This window comes from Asparagus officinalis, chromosome 2, assembly GCF_001876935.1.
Source record: "Asparagus officinalis chromosome 2, Aspof.V1, whole genome shotgun sequence".
In the NCBI taxonomy this organism is placed as follows: Eukaryota; Viridiplantae; Streptophyta; class Magnoliopsida; order Asparagales; family Asparagaceae; genus Asparagus; species Asparagus officinalis.
In genome coordinates, this window is record NC_033795.1 from 30,630,879 (window position 1) to 30,643,203 (window position 12,325).

General features: G+C 37.2%; 1 protein-coding gene across 1 annotated transcript; it reads right to left on the reverse strand.

Annotated features, from left to right (window-relative positions):
* LOC109831014 lies at positions 2,537 to 10,062 on the reverse strand. Its single transcript, XM_020398358.1, has 4 exons — positions 10,019 to 10,062; positions 9,204 to 9,870; positions 8,520 to 8,587; positions 2,537 to 2,675 (listed from the first exon to the last, which is right to left on the reverse strand). The coding sequence occupies exons 1-4, from the start codon at positions 10,060 to 10,062 to the stop codon at positions 2,537 to 2,539; spliced, it is 918 nt and encodes a 305-aa protein (XP_020253947.1).

The window sequence follows — 12,325 nt, forward strand, 5'->3', positions numbered from 1 at the left end:
GGCTGAGGCTGTGGGCTGAACGTGTTTACGGTGACGTAATCATCTGTTGGGTTTTTTTTTTTTTTTGATTATTTAGATAGTAGTCCCTCAAATCTCAAATAATTACTTTCACATTAATCTCTCAATTCTTTGAAAATGCTCACAAATCCTAAGGGACCTTGCAATTTGGTAATAAGTAATCGACTTTATTTCTCATGTACTAGTTTCGGACCGTGCCAAGCACAGATTTGAGTTAAAAATATTATTTAAAATTTAAACAGTTTGACATATAATTATCAATAATCACTCATAAAATTAAAATCAATTTTAGAAATTTTCTCCTTTCAGTTATTATATCAAAGCTTGAGCTCTGCAAAACAAAAAGAAGAAAATGATGGTGAAGAATAGATCTCAATGAAGAGAAACAAATCATTTCATATCGAATTCATTTATGCAAAAGTATACTTGGAGAAAGTCAAGTTAATAATTTTTCCTAAATTAAATCTTAATTTTATTAAAATAAATTTTTAAATCAAATATTGTTGACTTAGAACCTCAAAACTTTCAAGCAAGCAGTTTAACATGGAATTACCAAACAAACCACAGTGAGCTAAATTTTATTTCACAAATTTTTTAGGTATTTTGTGAAAGTGGTGTTTTGTCAAAGACGAAGAAAAATATTGTAGGCTATCTAAAAATTACAGCAGATAGCTAATCCCCATCAAACACTAATGATGGAACTTACAATTCGACGGCTTCTAAAAGACTACAATTTAAAGACTTTCACGTAGATCGATGAATGTTACAAATCAACGACCTTCACAACAACCGATGAAAGCTCTTATCAATGGTCTTCACAACCAATAATGAGAATTACAATCTGACGACTCTCACATTTCAAAGATCTAAAGCGAAGATTACAAAACAACGATCGTCGCGACGCTCTAACATAAGAGATTACAAGTCAACGATCTTTTCAACCCAAGACGCAGGACTCATCCCTGCATCCCCAGAGGTGAAGCACAAGTGGCCTCATTCCAGAGTCAAAGCTATGCAAACGCAGCTCCTAAATGCTGTAAACGCAGCTTCCATTCGCTGCCAAACGCAGCTCCTAAATGCTGCAAAACGCAGCTTCCAACCGCTGCCAAACGCAACTTCCAACCGCTGCCTAACGCAGCATCTAACCGCTGCCAACGCAGCTTCTAACAGCTGCCAACGCAGGTTCCATCTGTTGCCCAATGCAGCTTGCAAACACTGCGTTCAAATGCAGATTTCATTCCAGAATACAGGACCTTTGACTCGTTCAAACACGAGTTGAACGATTCTAGAAACCTTTTTCTCCCAATGATCTGAGGGATTTCCACCCCCACTTAGGAGCGGATTAAGGAGGCGGTTACACCTCATTCAGCCCCACTTAGGAGCGGATTAAGGGGATTGTTGCATCCATTAATCCCCTATAAATAACTAAAAAATTAGTTTAGTTGAGCGCTCTTTGGCTGGGACAGATCAAGAGAGATCTTTGGATCCTTGAGCATTTCCAGATCTAGAGATCAGCAAAGGGCATTCTTCGATAACAGGAGCTATCTACGTGCTTGTCTTGTCTAACCAATTACAGTTAAGATCAATTAACTCTTTTACAAGAGTTTAAACTCGCTCTGAGTTATCAACTCGTTCAGAGTTTCAAACTTGCCACACAAGTCCTCCACAACGTCAAATCGTGAGGAGAAGATCATGTTCCAGTGAAACAAGACGTTCGGATCGTCAACGAGAAGCAAACTCGACGGGAGCATTCGAGTGAGGCATATCATCACTACTGTGAAGAACCCAGAATTAAACAAATGGGAGAATCCAGATCATTCTCCTTTCTTTTGTAATAAAAAAATCCAAATTGTAATCGAGATCAAGAGAATACAAATCAAATTTCTTTCATTCTTTTTACTATAAATTTTTCACCAAACAAATATATCTAAATGTGGGTATCCAAAAAATTCACATTTAAAATAGTACAAAATAAGAAATAATTATGACCAATACCTGTGAACATATGAATAACATATTTTAATTTTGTTAAAATAATATTTTAAATCACATGCAACTGATTTAGAACTTCAAGCTTTTCCCAAATGTAATTATCGTTATTTATCTTTGATTGAAACATTGATTTATTTAAAGATGAAACGTAAAGTACTTTTTTCAATCAACTAATCAGATTTCAACCAATAAAAAATCACAAACAAATCAAGTGTAATTATAACCTCTGGTTATTACCTTAGGAATGTATCAACATCTATTACGTACCAAACTCATGCATAGCACGTACGGGTGAAAACTAATGGTGACAGTGAGACTCTCACATTAGTTAAAACTCTTACAAATGAAAAAAGATAGCTGATTAATAACAAAATCAAATTAGTCTATAAAACTTATTGATAATATTTATATACATGCACACACACACATATATATAGGGAGCACATCCTATGAGATACAAGGTTCTTATAGGATATGAGATGCATAGATCTTGATTATTGATTTAATCTTCAATAATCTCCACCATTCAATAAAACAAAAGAACATACCCAAATCTCACCATCTTTCCCGTTCTCGCAGTCACCCCTTGCCAGTTGTCACCGCCGCCACCATCCCTCTTCACCTCTGGTGCACCCTGCCCTTCACCACCGAATGCTACTCTACTACTGATTTAAGCTCCATAGGATTGTATAAATAATTCGTTAAACACAAGCATATGAAACAATTTTAGATTCTTTCATCGAAAAAAGCATTAGCCCACTTACAAGAGAAGAAAAATAATAATCATTTGTCATCTACACATAGTTAAAGTTTGTCCAACCATAAACATTTCATTCCATTCCCATTTGAACCAAAAACTATATTAAACAATGGTTGTACAATGGGTTTTAGAAATTCTTGCACTGAGCCCGGGAAGATTCTCGACCAAATGAGTGGTTTCTTTTCTTTTTTTTTGGGTTGGTGGGGGGGGAGGGGGTTGTTGTGGGTTTCGTTGGTAGACATGGGCAGCAGGTCGCAGCTGGAGGAGGCTTGGGGTTGGCTGTCTGAAAGGTGGAGAAAGTAGGGTTATAGGTTCTTTCTTTTTTTTTCTTGGATGGTGAATATTATTGAATGTTAAATCAATGGTCAAGACCTATGCATCTCATATCCTATATGAACCTCGCATCTCATGGATATGTTCGACACACACACGTACACACACACACACACCCTACATTAAAACAAAACCAAAAAACTTAAAAACTCACCAGATGATGCTACCTCATCTTCCTCCTCAAATTTTTTTGACACGTGTCATATCATCTAATTCGTCCATTTAAATTGCTATTACATATACATATATATATATATATATATACATATATATATATATATATGTATACATATATATATATATATATGTATATATATATATATATACCCTTTAAAAGAGGGAGTACCAAAAAACTTTTCCTAACCCAAATTACCCTTCAACTATTGTAAATATAACGAAGTTGTCCTCATCTTTAATTTCATTAACTTAACGAAGCTAAATTTTTTTTCCGTTGCTCCCAAATCAGAAGATGTAAAGCCTAAGGCCTTGTTTGGATTGAGGGGAATAAGGGTGAAGGGAAGTTAGGGGAACAATTCACCTCCATTCATCTTGTTTGGGAACATTTAGGAGGTGAAGTTATTCACCCTAGTTCCCCTTAGTTCACCCCCTAACAGTATAAAATTTGTTACCCCTCAAATTGGGGTGTAACCAAGGAGAAGGGAACTCTCTTCCCTTCCCTTTCATTCTCTCACCTAGTTTCCCTTAACTTCCCTTCACCCCCTACAAATCCAAACAGGCTCTAAAGCTTCGTTCATTCCCCTCTCCGTTCCATCAGTTATGAAATTCTTCCGGCAACGCAATCTCACTCTCTCTACCTCATCAATTGACGGTTATCAAATGGCAAAGGTGATTATTATCATCATCAAGAAGCTTATTATTATCCTCATCCTCCACAAACTTTCTCTTTCATCTTCTCCTCAAATATCAGATTTTAGGGAAGGATCAGGAAGTGAAGAAATTGAGCAAGGTTTTTATAGGACAATAATTTCTGGTTTGTCTTGATCAATTTATTAATTTTGATTTGATTTTTATTTTTATTTTAGTAATTAGTTCAATTTTTAAATTTTCTCGAAGGGGTTTACCTGATTTTTTCAGGTGAAGGCACAAGCTTCACGCACGGGGTTAGGAAGTATGCGGAGGAGTTCTGAAGGTTGCTGCCACAGCTAATGAACGGGAAGATTAGTACTATTCTTGATAATCAGCCAGTGGTATTAAAACTCTCTAATGACTTCTTCCTCTTAGTTGATAGTTGATGTAGTTGCTCTCTTCTTCCATAATTTTTGATCTCTGCTTTGGTGTTCTTTTGATCTCTGTTCCAGCTGTACGCAGCCGTAGTTTGTAGTGATGGGGTGTTTATTTACTCTCGTGCTTCTCGCTTTACCAATTTGTAGTACGTAGCTTAATCAAAACTTGTTGTTTAGCTATATGAGATGAAGTTTTGTATGGGATCCGGGACCATATCAAACCCAATCTGATTAGTTGGTCATAATAATATATTTTCGTTGGCTCTCCCTCTGCTGGTTATTTTTCTATACTTTTACCAAATTTAAACCCACTATTATGGGATGGGAGCTTGGTCTGAGCATATGGAAGTGATAAGAAAGAGAGAGTGCAAGTTTGGAAAGCCTGTTTCATTGGACTCCGCAAAGACACAAGGAGCTTCCAAGAGAATGAACTGTTTTGAAACATTGATTAGACCCCAAATATGGTAATGATCCTTTTCAAAAAAAATGGTAATGATCACACATGTGAATGATGAAGATTTTATGTTAAATGTTTTTTACAAGGAAAACTTTGTATGTTGATATAGAAAATTTTTATGTTTAAAAGATTTTATGTTAAATGTTTTTTACAAGGAAAACTTTGTATGTTGATATAGAAAATTTTTATGTTTAAAATGTGTGGTTCCTTGGTACTTGTACTCCTTTACCTATGCTTTCTATATATAGGATTTCAAAGATGAAAATTTGTCTGCAATACTCTTTCTATATATTGGGTTTTAACGATGACTAATCTATCTTTACAGAGATATGTGTGAGGAATTATGTGTTCGACCATTGGATAATTTAGATGTTACTAGAAGATTGTCTACCAACTTGGTTTCTATTGAACAAGTTGCAGTAACTTAGATCCGTTTGATTACAACTCTTGATTCTTTTTTTTTAATTATAACTCATCCACTTTGTGATCCATTCTCACTGAATCTATGTAATCTCTACCATAATTCTCATACATAAACCAGGTAATCTTCATTTAAGCATGATAGTTTTAAAAAGTTACATATACTATTAAAACAAATGGATATCATTTGTTAACTAAGGAACGAACGTGAGGAAGAATGAAAAAATAAATGATTTTTCCATTGTCCAACACACTAAGCACAAGATTAACGAGAAACTAAAAATCTTGTCCGAACAGAGTGTTCCTTCATTTTGAAGTTGTTTGCCATGATAACCAAGACTACTTAATGTAATGTTTTATAGTTCACTACATAAGCTTGTCATACTGCCAATCTTTCTCTTATGGCTAAATTTAAAGTGGGGACAACTTAGATTATCCTAACATATGACATTTGTATAGTGTGTGATTCATAGGCACTCACCCACACATTTAAGAAACCCTAAAAGTATGAATCTACATGACCTATACATGAGTAATTTAAATTTTCTAAACTAATTTTTTCCCTATTCAACCTGAAATAATTCACAATAAGGGAACTGCCTAATAATGTGTTGTTTGATAAACATGCACCTTATTGTGAATTATTTCAGGTTGAATAACTATTGCAATGATTAACTGATGAATTTTATTTGTTAGGACAATTTATGAATTATAAACATATGCACATATAGTTGTTTGATAACTATTGCATGCTTTGATTATTATTGCAGTTATTAGCTCAAATTTATCATTCGATTGTGTGAATCTAAATACATATTCAGAGAATAGTGCACTTTATTACTTTAAAATTGCATGTGAACTATTTTTTGGTTATCTCTACTGCACGTAAACTATTGTTGATGAGTCCTTTGCAAGAAATCTAATGACCCAGAACAGCTTCCTGAACCTGTTGAGAGGAAACAACAGATTTCTGCAGAGAGGGTAGCTAATTTTGCAAAATTGTTATTCTAATTTATTTCTTTTAGTAGTCCAAATTCAATTATTTCTATTTTGTGACATGGCCAAGTTCTTAGTGTTCTTAAGAGGATAAGCGATGAAGATTGACTCCTACTAGGTTTGAACCCGAAATATGCTCGTCCAGATTGAATGATATTACAACTTCTTCCTATTCCACCACCTCCTGTAAGACCATCTGTTATGATGGACACCTCTGCTAGAAGTGGGGGTAAGTTTTCTCCGTTTCGCAAAATCATGGACAACATGTATAGAGTTACAATGCCATTGCATCACATTTTCTTTTTATTTTTAATATAATTGATCAAATGAAAACCTTACAGGACTCATTATTACTTACTATGTAGTAGTTCATTCAAGACTTGGTAGAGTTATTTGGAGTTGTTCTGATTATTCTTTTTTTGGGGTTCGGTGTATTTGGGGGGCGCGGGGGATGGAAAATGCGTTGCTCAAATTTCCATGGTTATGTGGCCTCTAGACTGGGGAGCATTTTGGAATGAATGAATGATAACACTTGTTTCATATGATGTTCAAAAATATTAACATGCACTTTGTTTGATCAACTTCTAATATGAGTTCTTGTATTTCAATAGGATGACTTGACTCATCAGCTAGCAATGATAATCAGACACCATGAAAACTTGAGACGTCAAGAGAGGAATGGAGCTACTGCTCACATCATTATAGAGTTTGCCCAGTTATTGCAATTTCATATTGCAGCTTATTTTGATAAAGAGCTTCCTAGACAGCCAAGGATATGTATTATGATGTGGGTTATTTTTTTATTTGTACAGTCAATTTGAGCTGCTGTTTCATTGTAATTGCAGGCTACACAGCGGTCTGGACAACCTATCAAGTCTATATGCAGTAGACTTAAAGCAAAATAAGGTCTGATTAGAGGGAACTTGATGGGAAAGCGTGTTGATTTTTCAGCACAAATAGTAATCACCTCTGACCCAACAACTAATATTGATGAACTGGGTGTGCCTTGGAGCATTGCCTTAAATCTGACGTACCAAAAAATTGTGACTCTGTATAACATTGAACGATATAATCTATTTTATTCTGACAATGTTCAACTATTTCTATTTTTCACATCTCAGATACCGGTTTAATTTAGCTAAGACTTGATTTATATATTGTCAGATTGAAGGAACTTGTAGAATATGGCACTCATCCTCCCCAAGATAAGGCTGGTTCTTCTCTCACATGTATGGACGCAAAAAGAAAAAAAAGGGAAAATAGAAAAGAAGGAAAATGGAAAAGTCTTGTTTTATGAGGACGACACTCCAAGTTAAAAAAGAAAAAAAAAGCATCATACATTCAAGCATTTTGCTTATTAGTTGTTTTTTTCAGTACATATTTGATCATCTGATAAAGTTTCATATGGAATTGAAGAAGTCAGAAGAGCGCAATGCATCTTTTTTTATTATTGAGCAAACACATTTATGTTATTTATCTAAATTATGTGCACATTTGGACAGGGTGAAAATTACTTTGAGATAGATTTGGATAAGCACAGATTCGGTTACATTTCAAGAAAAGGTTTTGAAACATTTTTAGACAGACTGAAGCTTTGCATATTGGATGTTAGCTTAACTATTCAGGTAATTTTACAGTTAACCATCTCTTTAACATGCCTCTATGTGCTCAAAATAACTTCATCATGTATCTGAAACAGGAAAACAAATCTGAGGAATTGCCAGAACAAATTTTGTGTTGTGTGCGACTTAATGGAATTGATTATTGTAGGCGTATAAAACTGCTTATAGGTCCCTTGACACAGCTCGGCGCGATGATTCGACAAATCGACGAACGTTCAAGCAACGAAACGAACTAAAGAGGCTACAAAGCTAACGAACTGCATGTGAACAACGTTAGTGGTTCGGGGAGTCGACGGGTCTTCCAACAAAATGGATTTGAACTCAAACACCGACTGAGTTTACTGCCAAATCCGGAATCAGGTCAACAAATCAACAAAACAACCGAACAACGGACAAAACAACCGGAAACAACGGAAAACGACAAAACCAGCGCACCTGGGGGAACTCGGCCCGAACCGAACCACCCTAAGGTGGCTCGGCCCAAGCCGAGCCACCCTAGGGTGGCTCGGTGGCCGAGCCACCCCAGGGTGGCTCGGCCAAAGCCGAGCCTGTAGGCGTCAAAAATTGCCGATAGGTCCCCACACGTGGCTCGAGATGGAGAGGAGACGATGAACATCGCTATTCGAGTCACAGAAGCTTATTTGAAGATGACGAACGCATGAAGTGAGTCGACGGACCATGCGAAGCAACGGAATTTTGGAATAATCGCCGGCTCCTTAATGTTTGATATCTCATAATACCATAGCTACAAAAAAGCCACATTCAAACAATGAAGTATCACATATTAGATATAAATGTCACATGTAAATGGCAATAATCACATACCAGCAGATAATATCACACATTAACTACAAACATCACATATCAGGGCAAATATCACACATGGGTCACAGTGAACACATATAACTAGACAATATCACATGTAGAAGACACTTATCACATAAACACATATTAACTATAAATATCACATGTCATATATTAGTGTTATATATCACATGTAAATGGAAATAATCACGTGTAACAAGATAATATCAGATACAAACTACAAATAAATAGCGGACTTAAACAATACCAATTAGATACAAATGTCACATATAAATCTCAAATATCACATATAAAGGGTAATGATCACAGATAAGGTGAAATGTCACATATAAATCTCAAATATCACATATAAAGGGTAATGATCACAGATAAGGTGAAATGTCACATATAAATCTCAAATATCACATATAAAGGGTAATGATCACATATAAGGTGCAAATGTAACATATAAATCTCAAATATCACATATAAAGGGTAATGATCACATATAAGGTGCAAATGTAACATATAAATCTCAAATATCACAGTTAACTCACCGATAGCAAGGGAGCGCAGCCGCTAAGATATGTCAGCCCCTTCGTCGCTTTCTTCACAGCCTTGAAGGAGTCCCACAATTCCTTATAGATGATTGTCGCCCATGGGAAATGATCAACCGCATCTACTCGAGCCACATATTTGAACATATGCCGCGGTGCATTCATTCTCGCGGTCGGGGTCCATATCATTGTCAATTGATAGAGGATTTGAAGCATAACAAAATCCGAAACATCGGATTTCTTTTTGGACCGAACCAATTTCTCCAATAGGGCCTCAAGGTAGCCTCGGCCACTCTTGTATTGTGATTGTTGCTTGTTGCTGAAGTATGTGGTCCATATCCTATTATCCATGTCGCGATTGCCTTCGGGTTTCTCCCCTTCATCATTAAACCGAGTATGTTTGCGCACCCAATTTAGATCAAACGTGTACGCTTGTTTAGTCCCGGTTTGGCTATCATTGAAGAAAAACTTCCCCGTGCCTAAATCCACATTATCCAGCAGCAGCGTGATGGTGGCCTTGTCGGATGGAATCATACCAAAACTAACATAGTTCTTGAAATTGGAGGATCCATAAGCCCTCCAATGTTCAGACCTCATTTGTGGGACAATGCCATCCATAAATTGACAATATCCACGGATATTGCAACAAATTCTTATATCATGTTTACTGTAAAAGACAACACAACAGATACTAAATCAACTGTCTGAGATGATGAATTCACAATGCCGAAACTGACTTAGGGTTCTAATGCGTATAAATTCACAATGCCAAACAAATTAAATGAACAGATGTGAACAATTGGGTAGATACTTACATCTCAGGCTTTATTGTAGCTGATTCAGATGATGAATTCGACATCTGTATTTTCAGCAGCGTCACTGTGGGGTTCGGTGAGGATGAGAGATTCTGGCGGTCGACCGGGTTGCGGTCGTCGGTGGGGGGGTCCTTGTCGGCGGACGAGAGTCGACGAAGTAAAGGAGAGTCGCCGAAGAGGAATACGACGAGCGGCGGCGGATTTCAGAAGAACAGGGTTTCGAAGTTGGCGACGAGCGGGTTTCGAAGAAGACGAGTCGTGGCGGCGGTCTACGACGAAGACGACGAAGTCGAAGAGTCGAGGATGAAGTCGAGGATGACGATCTAAAGGGTTCGCCAAAGAAGAAGGCGACGAGCACGAAGTCGAAGAAGTCGAGGATGCAGCGGTCTTCGATTGTGACGACGAAGACGAACACGAAGTCGACGAACGAGACGGCTGAAGCGTTGTCGTCGGCGGCGGAGGAAGAGGGTTCCGGAAGGGGGAGAGATTCAAACTCTTTGACGGAGGTTTGAGGGTTTTGGTAACAGCGCTGCTCAGAAAATGACGGTGGGGATGTGACTTTTTCAGTTTTAAATTGCCAAGGGTAATTTGGGGATTTATTTTTGGGTTATGGGTCTGTATACTATTTGGGGGCTTTGTTGCATTTTTTTCTGTATAAGGGTTTTCCAGTTATGATTCTTAGGCTGGGGGTGGGGATGCATAGCCGAATTTTATTTGGTTCCCCCAAGCAATTTTCCCTTTTATTTATTTGGAGAGATCGGGATTTTTTATGGTGTTTACTTGTTTTTTTTCAAAACAAATTGAGGGAAAATTTCCCCCCAATTTTTTTGGGTGAAAACAGAGTTGCCCCAACGGTTGGAACCGTTGGGGCTATTAAAACTTGCCCAACAGTTCCAACCAACTATTGGGGCTGCCACAGTTTGTACTAGTGAGGAGAGGGTCCGATATAATAGGTGTCAAGTAAAATAAGATTGTTTTGAGGTGCGGAAAAATACTCCCGAACCAGAGAGGGAGACTCTCTGGACTACTCCGGCGTTTTCTTGGATTGATAAAGACTCCTGGGATAAGTTGTGTGCTTATTATGATAAAGAGGACAAGAAGGTGTACAGTTTAAACTAAAATCAAATGTTTAGTAGGTAATTCATTCTACCTTTGTTTAATTACAAATCTAAATATAATAATGACATGCAAAAGGAGGCAAGACGTAATGCGCAGAATCGGGCGTCAAATTTGCATGGTCAAGCAACCTATACAGGTGGCTCGAAGAACATATGTCAGGCTATGGATCAAGTGGTAAGTTTACTTCTAAAAGATATTTAAAATTAATATAAATATAATTCCCTATAGATGATGATTATGATACACGGGTAATAGATCGATTCAAAGACATATGTCGGCTAGAGTGCCTAAATCGAACTTGCTGTCATTATTTTGTGCTTAGATCAAACTTTTACGAGCAGAGGGATGCCATTATTTATGTACAAGTTTTAAATTGAATAATGGCTGACGCATTCATGAGTATCAGATATACGTAGGAATATATGTAGTAGTAACAAAGAGGTTTGAACCTGAGACAAGTCTGAGAAGTTTGATTACTTGGCTTACATATGAAAAATGAGATCCTTTTGTTTTGTGAGCAACTACATTTTGTGTATCTTATAACTCAGGTTTATATTCTCTGCCATAAAATTGTATTGGATTTTAGAACTTTTGGTTCCACAGAAATCTAGTTTCATTATACAAAGAATTAAACACCTATAATTCTTATTGATTTGATCAATTATATATACTACATATTTTTGGTGAATTGCAGAAAGCTTAAATCATTGAGGATGGTGGCACACCTACAATGTTAAAACTATATTTGGGTACCCACTCGTCATCGGTAGATACGATCACCGGAGAGTATACATACCCGGACAACAACACTAAGGAGTATTGCGTAAGTCTTCTCGATGAATATATGTTGGACAAATTTTTTAAAACGACTGTTTTTTAAAATTAATTAGTGAAACCGACCCCTCAGAAAAAAATTGAGCAAAATCGACCATATGAAGTGCACGGGACTGCTAGTCCCGTGCAGTTCTCCCAAATTACGCGATTTTGCTCAACATCGCGAATCCTCTTCCTCCGTTCGCAACCAGTCCCCCGCTTCCACTTCCACTCCGTTCGAAACCAGGTGGCTGGATTCAAAGTCCAAAGTCCCAAATTACGCTCAACATCACGAATCCTCTCTCTCCTCTGTTGTCATCCTCTCCCCCTCTCCCGTGACCTTCCGTTCTCCCCCTCTCTCCTCCGTTCTCATCC